Below are 17,632 nucleotides of genomic sequence, written 5' to 3' on the forward strand. Positions count from 1 at the left end.
AATACAATATTGGAAAATGTGAGGTTATGCACTTTGGCAGGAAAAATCAGAGAGCAAGTTATTATCTTAATGGCGAGAAATTGGAAAGTACTGCAGTACAAAGGGATCTGGGGGTCCTGGTGCAAGAAAATCAAAAAGTTACTATGCAAGTGCAGCAGGTGATCAAGAAGGCCAACGGAATGTTGGCTTTTATTGCTCGGGGGATAGAATATAAAAACAGGGAGGTATTGCTGCAGTTATATAAGGTATTGGTGAGACCGCACCTGGAATACTGCATACAGTTTTGGTCTCCATACTTCATAAAAGACATACTTGCTCTCGAGGCAGTACAAAGAAGGTTCACTCGGTTAATCCCGGGGATGAGGGGGTGGACATATGAGGAGAGGTTGAGTAGATTGGGACTGTACCCATTGGAGTTCAGAAGAATGAGAGGCGATTTTATTGAAACATATAAGATTGTGAAGGGGCTTGATCGGGTGGATGTGGTAAGGATGTTCCCAAGGATGGGTGAAACTAGAACGAGGGGGCATAATCTTAGAATAAGGGGCTGCTCTTTCAAAACTGAGATGAGGAGAAACTTCTTCACTCAGAGGGTAGTAGGCCTGTGGAATTTGCTGCCCCAGGAAGCTGTGGAAGCTACATCATTAAATAAATTTAAAACAGAAATAGACAGTTTCCTAGAAGTAAAGGGAATTAGGGGTTACGGGGAGCGGGCAGGAAATTGGACATGAATTTAGATTTGAGGTTAGGATCAGATCAGCCATGGTCTTATTGAATGGCGGAGCAGGCTCGAGGGGCCGATTGGCCTACTCCTGCTCCTATTTCTTATGTTCTTATGTTCATGCACCCATTCTCTCCTTACTCCACAGATTCTCTTCCATCTCTCATCCTCCCCCCACCAATGTCATCGCTAATCTTATTTTGTTGAAGCCCATCCCTTGATCTCCTCCTCCTCCCCCCCCCCCCCCCCCCCCCCCCAGCTTGCGAGCATCCAACTTGCCCCTCCGTCCCATGACCACAGACATCATCAACCTGTCCCTGTCTTCTGGCTCATTGAGTATACCTTTTAAAACGCCCACCCCAGTCAACACTCCCCTTCCTGACCTCAAAAAATCTGCACTCAACACCTCCATCCTAACTGCCATTCAATCTTCAACCTTCACCTCTTTCTAAAGTCCCGGCATATGTTGTCTCACATCAATACTCCCACCTCTCTCACTACTCCCTGTTTTAAGCCCTCCAGTTAGTTTCTGCCCTGCCCACAGCACCAAAGCTACACCTTCAAAGTCACTCTTGCTCATTGTTCTCTCTCGACTGCTTAGATGCCTATTACACTACAGATACTTGTTTTCTGGATGCAGGCAGTGCTGGCAAGGCCACATTTATTGCTCATCATTTGTTGCCCTGAGAAGGTGGTGGTGGGCCGTCTTCTTGAACTGCTGCACTCCTTGTGCTGATGATGCTTTCATGATGCTGTTGAGTGGGGAATTCCAGGAGATGGTATGAGATTTGGAGGGGAACTTAGAGGTGATGGTGTTCCAACGATCTTGGTGCTCTTGTCATTCTTGGTGCTAGCAGTTCTCAGTTTGTCACAGTCTCGTCTGAGGCAGAAAATTGTGTGTTTGATTCCACAGCATGTTTTAAACTGCATTGTCGGAAGTGCCAACTTTTGGCTCAACCAGGTTCTGGTGGCACTATTTAAGGAAAAGCAGCAATTTCTCCTAGTCTCTTGGCCAACATTACTCCCTCAATCAACACAATCACAATCTGGTTGCTCATTTATCTGTGCTGTTTGTGTAATATTGCTGACTGTCACTCCAACAAAAAAAAGTAATTAATTCTGTGTGAAGCACTTTGAGACCTTTTGATAATGGTTGATAAATATTTGCCACTGAAAAAGTACAATCTGGGAACATGCTCAGTAAATAATAAACCAGGATTGATTCAGTGTGGAGAGGGGGCAGGGGTTTAATTTCTATATATTTTAACAAGCAAAAATGATTAACAGAAATATTTAACTTGTATTTTTTTTTTAAACAAATTAGTTGCAGCAAATCTACAGAAAATTGTGGATGAACCAGCTGCAAATAGATCTGTCACTTTCAAATTGGTGAGTATAATATTTCAATACTGATGTTTACACTGCAGTCAGGATCTCATTCTCAAAATGTCATGTAACTAGTTTGTGAGTCACTGCTGTCAACCAGTTATTCATATTCAGGAAAGGATTTGGGTGATGTCCTTTTCAGGATTTAAATCAAAGGCAGGCACACTACACCCTGAGGGAGTCATTTGCGACCCTCAGTCGGCCTGCTGTTCCTTGCATCTCTGAACTGCTATGCATCGCTCGCCTGCTGTGGGATTCACTGAGATGGGGGAGAGGAAACGTGAGAGATGAAAAGAAGGGGAACCAATCGGTTTACTGAAGGCGTGAGATTTGCAAGGGAGGTGGGTTCTCCACGAGGGGTCTGAGAGACTGATACTGGGGGAATTCATTATTCTGAAATGTGACTCTTGACACCGTCATTGAGTGACCCATAATTGAATTGTGTCCAGAAACATTTCTTGTATTATCATCGTTCAATTTAGGAGTTTTAAACTCGCCCAGAAAATGTAACACATTGTAAACCTACAAATTCACTCAAATTAAGTGCTCATAAGGACTAGCTGGATCTATGGTTTTGCAAAGTGGAGAGCTCAGTGTCCATGAGTATGGAAATGAAGTACAGGAGAAAGAGGAGTTATAATATTGTAGGAAGCTTACTGCCTGCAGATATAAGTACAAAAGCTGATTTGCAATGGAGTATACAGTACATGTTAAACAATTGACTATACAGAGTAACTTTACACAAGTTTTTTTTTCCCGTCCATTCCCTGCCTTCCTCTCCTAAATTTTCCACACCGCCTGAGGAAGGAGGAAGCCCCCGAAAGCTTGTGGGATTAAAAATAAAATTGTTGGACTATAACTTGGTGTTGTAAAATTGTTTACAATTCCTCTCCTAAAGGCACTGATTGTTGCTGGTGTAATGGTTCCATTGTTATTGCCCCCTGCCCCTCCCATCCATACTTCACCTAAGTGGTACCCGGTGTTCGTGTGTAAAACTAAACAGAGAGGGAGGGAGAGATTTCACAACTGAGCCCAATCATGTCTTTGACCAGAGTCCATTTTTGCGCAAACTCCTACAAGAGAATTGTGGCTGCTATTTTCTCATCCTACCCAATGGCACAGAGACCTGTGTTAGTGCCCTATTGCTACGATGGTTGAAACCAGTTAAATCAGTCAGATCAGAGACCTTCCTGGTCTGTCTGGTTCAGTATTACCCTGGGCACAACGTTTCGTAACAGTTGTCAGCGCAGAAAATCAGGTTTATTGCAGAGAAGGATTTTTTTGTTTTTGGATATTATTTCACCAGTTGATGATCGTGCTATGGTTTTTCTGCTATATTGGTGGCTTTCACAAATAAAATTAAGGTGAGCATACAGGGAAAGAGCAGGCACATTGGATTAGAGTAGATAGGCCCACTGTGGGGCTAGCATTGGGCGAGACACAATGGGCATCTTATTGTGCTGATTTCTGTCTGGTTAACAATTTTTTGCTGACTTTTGGTTTTTCCAATTAAATTGCTGCTTTCTGTGCTCTTGTCCTTGTACACACACGTCCCTGCAGTAGAATCCTGGCTGATGTTTACCCAGAGCGGTAAGGAGCGGTGAGACCAATTGGTACTTGTCGACCACAGTCAGTGCTGAATGATCTGTTTTGCTGTTGGGTGTTTGGCAGTTTTATAAATGAGGTGGCACTGGCCTCATTTCATTGCTCAATCTGAACGTGCACGAGGCTGTATTTCCATGCTGCCAGTTCACAATACAAGGACTGTTGAATTTTAGGCTTTATATGAGGTGTAGTAGTGAAAGTCGTCAGAGAGCAACATTTTGTTAGACTGCGGAACAATCTTTCTCCTCCAACCCCTACTGCCTCAACGTTCTAATCATTTGTTCATAAATGTTCAAAAGCATTTCCTAATTAAAAGTAAAATAATTTCACCCCTAACTTGCAATTACCTTTATTTTCTTTCTCTTTGGGGACAGCCCGCATCGTATGCTGTCCCCTGATAGATGGACTGTCAACGGTACTCTTGCTCAGCTGCTCAGTGTTGATAGAAAATGAGTCTAGCCATTCTACGTGGGGCGAGTTTAGCCTTCATTTGGTAGAGATTACACCCTCACCATTGTTGAGAATCTGGGCCCTCACACTCTGCCTCATCAATTTATGACTCTCCAACAAAATATATGGGAAAAGAATCCTATCCAATTTCTTCCTTCCTCATCCGAAGTGACCGATTTAGGCAGGGCAATGAGACCAATTGGTACTTGTTGACCACAGTCAGCAGCTGCTAACGGCAACTTCAGCCCAGGTGCTGATCAGTTTTGCAGGGAAAGTCCCATGCTCCTGTCAACTTAACTTCTCTGCTTCCCACATTGCCCTGTATTTTGCTGAATGATTGCTGCGATCCAGTGCCACGCTCAAGTGGCCCCTCGTCATATGCAAGCATGGACAGTGTGGTTGCATGCTATTTGACTCTGGGAGACAATGTAGCCAGGCATTCTCCTGAAAGAATCATAGAATGTTACAGCATGAAAAAATGGCCATTTGGATCATGTCTGTACCAGTGTTTTTCCACCACCGTGTCTAATTCCACGTTGCGGTTCACTTGACCTTCACTCACACACACTTTCCAGCAGGAGTCACCAAATAGCAATTGGGAGCTTGGACCACTGATATAATCTTTTCCCTCCCTAGAACAGGGGTGCTAAGACTGATTGGAGCAACCTGACTATTGTGCACCGACTGGGATTAGCTAACTTAACACAGATCAAGAAATGAACCAGGGGCCTTTCTACTCTTAATGGCTGAACAAAAGAAATGAGTGTGACACTAGTCAATCTCCTGTGGCATTGCACACAGGGAATCGAGACCAAGTGTTGTCTTCAGATGAAGTGGGTTAGAGGGCGAGATAATTGGACTCGGGTGTGCAGAGGTAATGGAGTTCCCATTTTGAAGACTCACATTCTGCCCTTAGTTTTATAAAATATTTTAATTTTATATTATTTATAGTTAAATAACAAAATGCAGGGCAATGTGGGAAGCAGAGAAGTTGAGTTGATAGGAGCAGAGGACTTTCCCTGTAGTATAGGTTGAGAAGCTGGAAGATGCAGAACTGAGGCGCTACAGCACCATCACAGGTGGGAGGATGCAGTTACAGTTTGAAAGTTTACATGGACAGTTTCCATTATAAATGTGAATGTAGGAATTTATAATGGAAAAAAATTGACAGTAAGTCCATGCATGTGTAACATTTTTAATATTATAGATATTAAAACATTTTTTTTTGATCCACAGGCTTCCGGTGTTGAAGAATCAGATATCCCTGATGATGTTAAACTCATAGGATTTGCACAACTTACCATTAGTTAAATCACACTGCAACAAATAAATACCTGCTGACTCCATCTGTGAATAGGTATCTCACTGGTGTTGGCCTGAGGAAACTTGTACTGCCAAAGAGTGATTACATTTGCCCGTAGGACTCTCATTTCTCCGCTCCCCCAACCCTGTAACAAGGAATCTGCAATTAGAAAAGTGAATTGAGCATTTGCTTGCAGTAACCTAACAATGGAACAGTCGCCATCAAGAGCTTTCCAGAACGTTCCAGCTTGCAGATTCCCCATACGATGCGGGGTGTCTGATGTAGGCGAACTGCAGAATTGCCAGCCCTCACCTGATGTTTCCCCTTCACCCACCCCATCCCCTTTTTAAAATTGCCTTATTTTTTGACAGTGCTTTACTGATCAGTAAAAAAGAGAGTTCTTCTCCACAGTACTCGATGAGATCCAGTGAAGCAGCTTGTGTGGTTTCAGTAACTCGTCCTTAACTTGAGATTAGTTTTTCAATTTAAAAAAAACACATACTTAACAAAGATTAAAACGAAAATAAGAACAATACTTTTTTTTAAACTTACAATTTATCTAAATTGTACTTTCCAAAGGGCTGCACCCCAAAAGCAATGGGCAGCATGTCTGTATTTTTTATTTGTGAGTGTGTGCACTTACTGCGCACTGGAGCTCCCGGGCACATCATTAACTGCCTTTCGATGTGATCTAAAAATAGATTTTTTTGTTTATATGTGGTAAAGGTAAACCAGAATATAAATATTAATGAGAAAGAAATCACAGAGCGGGTGAAGCCTTTTCTTTTTTTTTCCATTTATATAACACAAAGTATTATGGCACAATCTGTAGCCCACCTTTATCATCCGCAGACGGAGTGTACGTGTGAAAATTGACGCAGCAATTGGTTTAACCTTTCCCCGCTAACCCATCCCCGGTACCAGTGGGAGAAGTTGGTATTAAGAGGAAATTGTTTTCAACTGTCGGACCTTTTAGTACAAAAAAGAACTTTAAAAAATTGCAGCTGCTGAACGGCAAATTGTATCTTGTAATTTTCTTGAAAGGTCGTGAGAGCTGTCCTGTTCAGGCTTCTGCTGTTTTGAATGAGAGCAGGTGTTGGTTTGTTGAACTTGCTTCTTGTGACTCATTGGGTCACACAATGAAAATAACATGAGATATGCAACCTTACTCAGTATTGTCACTGGGGCTTATTCCATGTATTGGTACTATCATGCTATACAAAAGATCGCACTTAAGCCAATACACTTTAAAGTTGCACTAATATTCCGGTGTGATCCTCTTAATTCATCATCCCAAACTGCTCCCACCACTACCATCACCACCACTGACCGATCTGCAGTATGTCACCTGGTGCTAGACAGCTGCAAACACTCTCTTCAATCCAAGTTTGAGCAGAATGTATAATTTAGCCACTGGATGCTTTTTTAAAAAACATTTCAATTAGATGTAGCTTGAGAATTTTGCACGCACACCGTTATGCTTTACTGAAATTCTAGTGACAACACTATCCTGAATGCAACAAATTGGCCTTGTGGCACTATTTACATAGGAAATGCAATGGACCCCATGGTGCATCAGCCAGCTATTATGGGAGAGCAGATGGAGTGGGGTGGGGTATATTGGCTGTGGAACACTTTGATGAAGATTGGTTGCCTTGTTTGCATATTTTTAACAGGCCATCAGTTTGAGGAAATAGATGAGGCTTTAGCTTTTCGTACGTGTCATAATTCGATGTGTGTTTGTAAACAAAAAACTAAAAATGTCATACCTTGCAGCCTTTAAAAGCAGGTTTTCAAACTTTTCTATACAGGTGACCCCCCACCCCCCTTCCCCAAATATTAACATATCCCAAGGAGCTCTTGTTCTAACTTCTGCAAGACTGTCAGCTACCAGGAGAACATTGCTACCATTAGGCAACGGTAATAATTTGCTTGTAACTCACAAGATAGGCCTGAGGATGGCCTTTAACCCATCTGAGGATGGCCTTTAACCCATCTGAGGATGGCCTTTAACCCATCTGAGGATGGCCTTTAACCCATCTGAGGATGGCCTTTAACCCATCTGAGGATGGCCTTTAACCCATCTGAATTCATCCATCTAGAAAGATCCTGCAGATTCCCCCACCAATTGCTGCATCTAATTGTTTCTTAATTGATCCCAACGTATTCACCACACCACCACTCTATCTGGAAGTCCATTCCAAGTGTTGGTCACTCTGTGTGAAGCATTATTTCCTGATACTGGTTCTAAATTTGCTTTTTATAGTTTGAACCTGTGTCCCTTCTGTCCTACTTTCTCAATTTAATTTTAAGCAATATTCCATATTTATCTTTTCCATTCCTTCAACTATCTTAGATACCTCCAATAAGGTCACCTTTCTTTCCAAACTGAAAGTCGACAAGTAGAAAATAAAACCTAAAACCCAGAATTGTCCAAGCGCTGTGTTTATGGGCTGTGGGACGTCCGGCCTCAGATGGGCGTAAATGACCTTGCTGACCCCGGTTTGAAAATCTACGTGTTAAAGGAAAGATTTATGGAGGAGTAACTGGAACGACTTAATCACATAGTTAGATTGATTAGACTTGTGCTTTTAAAATATTTTAAAAAAAGAATCAGCTTGATATTTGAAAGAGATGCCTGAAAGAGGCACGTACTTTTCGAAATAACTGCACTTAAACTTGATTGACGAATTGTACTACTGTGTAAATACTGCAAATTCGTTTTTTATAATTATTTTAAAATTACTGAGTCTTTCACTGTTGGCCTTGGTATTCATTTACTGGCTTTTGAATGATTTGAGAATATGAATTTTGGCTTTAGTAGGGAACCTTTTTCGATTTGTCTTCCACCACAGGGGATTATAGGATCTTTTACGTGACCCACCTGCATGATTTTTAACAACTCTTTTTTTCTAAGTTTGTATAGATCTAGCATTAGTTACTTTATTAATATATATCTATTAACTGGGACTGAGGACAGCTGTTGCTAAAGCTAACTCACAACTTGGTGTAATACTGATTGTAACACAACAGAGGTGTAAAATATCGTGATCACTTATTTTTTTCAATATGATTATGTTTTGGATTTTATTGCATGGTTTTGCGAATTCCTTTTAATCAATAAACAGCAAACTATCTATTGTGTATTTGAAGGTGCAATTTCAACAGCCCGGTGTATATGGTAACTAAATGAACTTTTGAACTTGCATAAGAAAAGCTTATAACTAGATAAAGGCTATTTGGCCGATCAAGCCCACTCATTCCAGTGAGAAGAAAGACTTTTATTTACATATCACCTTAGTTGTTAGCCCTTGCTCAGTTAGTAGTACTCTTGCCTCTTAAGTAAGAAGGTCATGGGTTCAAGCACCACTCCAAGGACTTGAACACAACCGAAGCTGCCACTTTGAGGCAGTGCTGTATTGTAGGAGGTGCCATCTTTCAGATATGACGTTAAACGGAGGCCCCATCTGCCCCACTCAGATGGACGTAAAAAATCAAATGGCACTTTTTGAAGAAGAGGAGGGAAGATCTTCCCGGTGTCCTCGCCAACATTTATCTCTCAACCAACATCACTAAAACAGTGGTCATTGTTTCATTGCTGAGTTTCCTACATTTCAACAGTGGCTACACTTCAAAAAGTGCTTCATTGGCTGTAGAGCACTTTGCGATGTCCTGAGGCCGTGAAAGGCACTATATAAATGCAAGTTCATTCTTTAATATGTCAAAATGTGTCTTTTGCAGTGCAGTGAAATAACGAGAGTGCCAACTGTCTATACCAGCAGCCTCCCACAAACAACAATGAGATGGATAATATTTTGTTTTGCCGTTCGCTGAAAGAGAAATGTTGACCGGGGCAGAGTTCTTTGCTCTTTTTCAAATGGTGCCTTGGGATCTCTAACCTTAGCAGGCTGACAGGACTTGTTAACATCTCATCCAAAGGATAAGACATTAAATTTCACTTCTGGATCTTAGTCCCATCCAAGACCTATACACTTCCTTAATCCATGATCTATTAATATCTCTGTAACCTTTCACATTCTTCCTCAACAGAGATCAATCCAGTTCCTGCAACTGACTCAATGAACTACCATTTTCTGCTGATTTATTCCACATTTCACTTGTCCTTTGGGAGGGGATAAGTGCTTTTAATCTTAAAATGGCTGTATAGACTGATTATCTTATACTTCTGTCTAAAGACAAATGAATCAGGTCCAGTCGCAAGTCAAAGCTTAACTATGAGCAGGATTCCACCACTTTAAAAGTTATAGCTCCACCCTGTTGATGTTGGGTCAGCCAAATCATACAGTTGGTGACCAGCATAGCTCATAAAATGTGAAGCAATAAGGCAACTTTTTTTTAAAAAAGTGTTTAGGTTACTTATTTGGCTACCAGGTGTACGGCGAGCTGGCCGCTAAAACTGCAACAGTGTGAGACAAAGAAAAATAATCTTTTAATATGATGGTATGGGCTGGCTAACATATTCAAGCATTAATAGCTGGCACTATAGAATGTTGGGTACAAGTTCAGACCATGTCCACTCTGCTGCGGGGAGATGCTAAGTGAGGAGCAGGGAAAATCAAATGAACCATTCTTGGCTCAGCATCTGCCATGCTCCTCCGGATTAGCAGAAGAGTGGTATCGGTGGAGGCATGGGAACAGGTTGGCTGGCAGAAAGTGCCATAGCCCTATGAGAGCAGTTTTGGAGTGTAGGGGAGGAAGGGGATGGCCTAAGGATTTTCATGACTCACACCAACAACAAAAAAAGTCATTAACATTTTGACCTTGATGAGGTACAGCTGAGGCAAAGGCTGTGTGGAAAAACATGCAGTTGAAGGCTGATGAGGATTACGCTAGTGTAAAGCAACACCAACCTCCAGAGGCATGAAACTCCCAACAATTGTACACTTTGTAAATAGCTAAACTATCTAGGAAGACCTTCTAATTTCTTCCTGTTCACCAGAATCCTATTTCTGTGTGACAACTACTTTTCAGAAACGATAATAAAAAAACCTCATAGCATTTTTAAAATTTAGAAAATCAAGAGTAGGAAGGAAGATTAGGTACAAATTGGTCACCAAAGCTTTTGGAATAAGTGATTAGGGAAGGCCATTTGCTGCAGACATTTCATTGGTCAGGAATGTAGGCAGCAAATTTAAAATTGTAGGCACACATTGCAAGTGCTAGCTATTGGAAGCAGGCATTACTGTTACACTATACCTGTTACGTCTAGATGTTACTAGTGTTGCAGAAGCATTATGACAACAGGAAATGGACATAACAAGGAAGTTTCAAAAATTTTAATGTATTACTAATGGATCTGCTGTAAGATTGCATACAGTAAGTTGGGGAATATGGCCCATCTTTCCTGTCTCTTGTCTTTGCATAGCTATTTCTCTGAGAAATCACATGAAGTCAGAGTGTATAAATAAAGACTGACTTGCATTTATATAGCACTTTTCACGACATCAGGATGTCCCAAAGCACTTCATAGCCATTGAAATACTTTTGAGGTGTAGTCACTGTTGTAATGTAGGAAATGTGGCAGCCAATTTGCACACAGCAAGCTCCCACAACAACAATGGCCAGATAGTCTGTTTTAGTGATGTTGGTTGAGGGATATATATTGTATACAGCAAACTGTTGAAGTTGACCTTGAGGTTTATTCCTGGAGACTGGTAAACCCGAAGTTCTGCTGTTGACTCTTGGGACTTTTGAAAGCTTTAATATTTAGAAGGTGGTAACCAATTTTCAACTCCACCACATTTCTGCTTGATCTAGTAAAGGTACATGTTCCAAAGCTTCCAGATGCAAAGGGAGTCTTGGAATTCTGTGTCTGATTGGGCAGATCTCCTGTGAGGAAAGGAAGGAAGAGGAGCTTTAGTCTCACTGGGAGAACATCATTCTTTTGGCCTACAGTGCTATTCTGAATGTGAACAGAAGATAGAATAAGAAGGTAAGCAATGTTAGCAAAAGGAAAAGGACATTACCCTCAAAGTATGTCCCTTTTGCTAGATTTAACCCATATCTATTAGTCTCCTACTTAATATCATTGTGGGAGCACCTTCACCATAATGACTGCAGCAGTTCAGAAAAGCCCATCACCACCTTCTCGGGATGGGCAATAAATGCTGGCCTAGTCAGTGACGTCCACATCCCCAGAATGAATTTTTTAAAAATCCCATCTCCCAAAATGTACCTTGAATCTATTTGCACTACTCCCTTCAAAGGCCTTGGTAATTTATTTCACAGTCCTATTACCATTTGGGTGGAAAAGTCTCACCAGACTTGCCTTGTGAATCTGAACTCATTTTTTAACTTGCGTCCCCTAGTTTGGATTAATGGTTTTCAATACTATTATCCCAGGAACCCTGGCCTTCAAATCTTCTAAATTTCTGGGAATTACAGCCTAAAAAGTGCAGGATCCCAGAGGATGTGAAAGTAAGAACAAAGTTCAGCTAAGCACTAGGAGCAGTGATCGGGACTTCCTCTTCTGCTGTAACTTTCTTAAAGGGGCAGCTGAACGACAAGAGTTGTATTACTTGTATGGAAGCCATAGTGAATCCAGACCCTGCAATTCATGAAGAATATCACCTTCAATTAGAAAATGACCATTAATGATAAATGGTTCAGTAAACAGTGCTGTGTGGTAGTTTTTAATTATCTTGTATGAATTGAGTAGAGTATAAAACTTATAAATCCAACTGAATTTGATATAATTTAGATACAATGACATCTTTAACTAGATCCTTTCCATATCTTTTTCCAATGAAGTACAGTGTTCAGGTACACTTTGTGATGGTTATCCAAGCCCACCAATCCTGAATGATTCAACATTTATTTGCTCAAAACTTCCTCGTGTGTTCAAAGTAAGACATTCTAATACCCACACCATTGCAATCCTCTTCAGAAGTTTGGGCAGTCTTCAGACTGCTTTTTGAAGTCTTGGTATTTGTAACATTTGTTGTAAGGATCCTGTCACGGGTATCGGCTTTGACTCAGTGGTGGCACTCATGCTCCGAGTCAGAAAGTTGTGGATTCAAGCTCCATAGGACTTAAGCACATAATCTTTGCTGACACTCCATTGCAATTCTGAGGGAGTGCTGCACTGTTGAAAGTACCACCTTTTGGGCAAGATGTCAAACTGAGGCCCATCTTCCCCCTTACGTGGATGTAAAAGATACTATAGCACTACTCAAAGAGATGGGGAGTTGTCCTTGAAACATTTATCCCTTAATCAACATCACTAAAACAGTTTAATTGTTTGTTTATCTCATTGCTGTTTGTGGGACCTAGCTCTCTGCAAAATGGCTAGTGCTCCCCTACATTTAACAGTGACTACACTTCAAAAATGCTTCATTAGTTGTGAAGTGCTTTGGCATATCTTCAGGTCACGAAAGATGCTATATAAGTGCAAGTTCTTTATTGAGGGCTCTGACACCTGGTGCAGTTTTGCCATTTACAATGATAGGTCTGAGGAAACCTTTTAGGGCAGGATGGTATATCTAAGGTAAATGACAATGCAGTCTCTACCTAGGATTTGCGAGATTGAATCCCAGGATAGAAACATAGAAAACTTACGGCAATGAAGGAGGCCATTTGGCCCATCGTGTCCACGCCGGCTGAGAAACGAGCCACCCAGTCTAATCCCACTTTCCCGCATTTGGGCCATAGCCCTACAGGTCGCGGCTCTTCAGGTGCACATCCAGGTATTTTTTAAATGAGTTGAGGGTTTCTGCCTCAATCACCCTCTCAGGCAGTGCATTCCAGGCCCCCACCACCCTCTGGGTGAAACTTTTATTCCTCATTTCCGCTCTAATCCTTATACCAATCACTTTAAATCTATGCCCCCAGGTTATTGACCCCTCCGCTAAGGGAAATAGGCCCTTCCTATCCACTGTATCTAGGCCCCTCATCATTTTGTACACCTCAATCAAATCACCCTTCAGCTTCCTCTGTTCCAAGGAAAACAACCCCAGCCTATCCAATCTGTCATCATAGCTAAAATTCTCCAGTCCTGGCAACATCCTTATAAATCTCCTCTGCACCCTCTCTAGTGCAATTACATCCTTCCTGTAATGTGGTGACCAGAACTGTGCGCAGTACTCAAGCTGTGGCCTAACTAGTGTTTTATACAGTTCCAGCATAACCTCCCTGCTTTTATATTCTATGCCTTGGCTAATAAAGGAAAGTATTCCATATGCCTTCTTAACCACCTTATCTACCTGTCCTGCTACCTTCAGGCATCTGTGGACATGCACTCCAAGGTCCCTCACTTCCTCTACACCTCTCAGTATCCTCCCATTTATTGTGTATTCCCTTGCCTTGTTTGCTCTCCCCAAATGCATTACCTCACACTTCTCCAGATTGAACTCCATTTGCCACTTTTCTGCCCATCTGACCAGTTCATTGATATCTTCCTGCAGTCTACAGCTTTCCTCCTCATTATCAACCACACGGCCTATCTTTGTGTCATCCTCAAATTTCTTAATCATGCCCCCTATGTTTAAGTCCAAATCGTTAATGTATACCACAAAAAGCAAAGGACCTAGTACCAAGCCCTGCGGCACCCCACTGGACACCTGCCTTCCAGTGGCAAAAACACCTGTCGACCATTACCCTTTGCTTCCTGCCACTGAGCCAGTTTTGGATCCAATTTGCCACATTCCCTTGGATCCCATGGCCTTTACTTTTTTGACCAATCTGCCATGTGGGACCTTGTCAAAAGCCTTGCTAAAATCCATGTAGACTACATCAATTGCGCTACCCTCATCGATCCTCCTTGTCACCTCTTCGAAAAATTCAATCAAGTTAGTCAGACAGGACCTCCCCTTAACAAATCCATGCTGACTCTCCTTGATTACTCCGTGCCTTTCTTAGTGACAGTTTATCCTGTCCCTCAGAATTGATACCAATAATTTGCCCACCACCGAGGTTAGGCTGACTGGCCAGTAATTACTCGATCTATCCTTCACTCCCTTTTTAAACAACAGTACAATGCTAGCAGTCCTCCAATCCTCCAGCACTACGCCTGTATCCAATTAAATCTGGAAAATGATTGTTAAAGCCTCTATTATTTCCTCCCTGTTTTCTTTTTCCAGCCTGGGATACATTTCATCCGACCGTGGTGATATATCCACTTTCAAAGATGCTAATCCCCTTAATACTTCCCCTCTCACTATGTTTATCCCATCCAATGTTTCACACTCCTCCTTAACTTCAATCCCTGGATCCTGGTATTCATCCAGGATTTGAACTCTGCCATTGTAAACAATTTGACCTGACCAGACCAGAACACCTTTGCAATCTCTCTTTACAAAATGTTATTAGGTCACTTGGATGTATCTTTTTTCCTAAGGAAAACTAACCCAATTTTGTAGCACATCCCTCACAACTGAAATAACAAGATTGTGAATTAAGACCGTGGCCAGCAATTGTGTTGGCAAGGAAAGAGCTGGAAGGATGATAACCATTACTGTGAAAAGCACATTTGGGGTTAAATGAGCTTTTGCAGGCAATGTGTGGGAGCATAAGCAAAGATTTTGGTCTTTAAGTCTGCTTTATTCTTTACTAGTTATATAAAAAGAAAAGGCAGTCTCCACAACGGTAAAAGCAGCATATATTTCTATAGTTAAACTGTTGCTTGGTTTTGGTTCTGCATAAAAATAAATTGTATGCTTAAAGGTCCACAGTGTTTCATTTCTGCATTGGGAACATTGATGGCCGTAAGAATGCAAAGGTCTTTTTGTCTTTGAGATTTGGGTTCAAGCTCAGCCCAGATGGTTGGGGTTAAAGCTATCTCTGTACAGAGTTTGGATGGCTACAATCCCATTTCTAGGGGTATGGGCCATTAGCAACAAAATAACTACCCCTAATTTGGTACTAAATTTCAATCTTATTGTGGAGAAAACACAGCACAGCAGGTTAGAAAATCATATCCTTGTGTTACTCAGGGATGCTTTTCTAAGGTTAGGACTAAGGAGCATTGCAGGACAAAGCAGAGGGAGGTCTATTCTGCATCTTAGAATATTATACTTGATGTCGGAGTACTTGATACTGACAATGAGGAAGTGTTCCTTTTCCCAGCGCTCATCTCTCTCCTCTTGATGAGCATAAAATTCTACTCCTAAAAATGTAGAAAAAAGATTGGAACAAGGCCTACTGTTAGAGGTGCCCTGGTCACACTATTTGCACCTTGATCATGCCTTAGAATCCAGCCTTTATTTATTTGTGTTGATGGTTCTTACTCGATGTTTGAATCTTGCGATCCTAGAGATTTGGAACATAAGAAATAGGAGCATGGGTAGGCCATCCAGCCCCTCGAGCCTGCTCTGCCATTTAACAAGATCATGGCTGATCTACCTCAACGCCATTTTCCTGCACCATCCCCATATCCCTTGATGCCTTTTAATGTCTAGAAATCCATCGATCTCTGTTTTGAATGTACTCGCTGATTAAGCCTCCACAGCCCTCTGGGGCAGAGAATTCCAAAGATTCACCACCCTCTGAGTGAAGAAATTTCTCCTCATCTCAGCCCTAAATGACCAACCCCTTATTCTGAGGCTGTGACCCGGGTTCTAGACTCCCCAGCCAGGGGCAACATCCTCCTTGCATCTACCCTGTTGAGTCCTGCAAGAATTTTGTATGTTTCAATGAGATCACCTCTCATTCTTCTAAACTCTGGAGATTACAGGCCTAGTCTACTCAATCTCTCCTCATACGACAATCCCGCCATCCCAGGAATCAATCTGGTGAACCTTCGCTGCTCTCCCTTTATGGCAAGTACATCCTTTCTTAGGTAAGGAGACCAAAATTATACACAATACTCCAGGTGTGGTCTAACCAAGGTCCTGTATAATTGCAGTAAGACATCTTTACTCCTTTACTCAAATCCTCTGGTAATAAAGGCACATACCATTTGCCTTCCTAATTGCATGCTGCACTTACATGTTAGCTTTCAATGACTCATGTACAAGGACACCCAGGTCCCTTTGAATAACAACATTTCCCAATCTCTCACCATTTAAAAAATACTTTGCATTTTTGTTTTTCCTACCAAAGTGGAAAACCTCACATTTTTCCATCTGTCGCTCACTTAGTCTGTCTATATCCTCTATATCCCCTTGAAGCCTCTTTGCATCCTCCTCACAACTCACATTCCCACCTAGTTTTGTCAAAAGCAAACTTGGAAATATTACATTTGGTCCCCTCATCCAAATCATTGATATAGATTGTGAATAGCTGGGGCCCAAGCACAAATCCCTGCGGTACCCCATAGTCACAGTCTGCCAATCTGAAAAAGACCCGTTTATTCCTACTCTCTGTTTTCTGTCCGTTAACCAATTCACAATCCATGCCAGTATATTCCCCCAATTCCACGTGCTCGAACTTTGTTCACCAACCTCCTCTGTGGGACCTTATCAAAATCCTTCTGAAAATCCAAATGTACCACATCCACTGGTTCTCCCTTATCCATTCTACTAGTTACATCCTCAAAGAACTCCAATAGGTTGGTCAAAAATGATTTCCCTTTCATAAATCCATGTTGACTGCCAAATCCTGTTTATTTTTTTTATTCGTTCATGGGATGTGGGCATCGCTGGCAAGGCCATCATTTATTGCCCTTGAGAAGGTGGTGGTGAGCCGCCACCTTGAACCACTGCAGTCCGTGTGGTGAAGGTTCTCCCGCAGTGCTGTTGGGTAGGGAGTGCCTGGATTTTGACCCAGCGACAATGAAGGAATGGCGATATATGTCCCAAGTCAGGATGGTGTTTGACTTGGAGGGAAACGTGCAGGTGGTGGTGTTCCCATATGCCTACTGCCCTTGTCCTTCTAGGTGGTAGAGGTCACGGGTTTGGGAGGTGCTGTCGAAGAAGCCTTGGCAAGTTGCTGCAGTGCATCCTGTAGGTGGTACACAATGCAACCAGTGTGCTGGTGGTGAAGGGAATGAATGTTTAGGGTGGTGGATGGGGTGCCAATCAAGCAGGCTGTTTTGTCCTGGATGGTGTCGAGCTTCTTGTGTTGTTGGAGCTGCACTCATCCAGGCAAGTGGAGAGTATTTCATCACACTCCTGACTTGTGCCTTGTAGATGGTGGAAAGGCTTTGTGGAGTCGGGAGGTGAGTCACTCGCCGCAGAATACCCAGCCTCTGACCTGCTCTTGTAGCCACA

At 42.1% G+C, this 17,632-nt stretch overlaps 1 protein-coding gene across 1 annotated transcript in view; it reads left to right on the forward strand.

Annotated features, from left to right (window-relative positions):
- Positions 1 to 8,602, forward strand: part of oxsr1b (oxidative stress responsive kinase 1b) — a 216,610-nt gene extending 208,008 nt beyond the window's left edge. Inside the window, exons 17-18 of the mRNA XM_067978763.1 lie at positions 2,046 to 2,110; positions 5,399 to 8,602. Of these exons, the coding sequence (XP_067834864.1) occupies positions 2,046 to 2,110; positions 5,399 to 5,473 (140 nt within the window). The 3' untranslated portion in view covers positions 5,474 to 8,602. The remainder of the gene's footprint in view (positions 1 to 2,045; positions 2,111 to 5,398) is intronic.
- The last annotated feature ends 9,030 nt before the right edge of the window (positions 8,603 to 17,632 follow it).

Source organism: Heptranchias perlo, chromosome 3 (genome assembly GCF_035084215.1).
Source record: "Heptranchias perlo isolate sHepPer1 chromosome 3, sHepPer1.hap1, whole genome shotgun sequence".
Lineage (NCBI taxonomy): Eukaryota > Metazoa > Chordata > Chondrichthyes > Hexanchiformes > Hexanchidae > Heptranchias > Heptranchias perlo.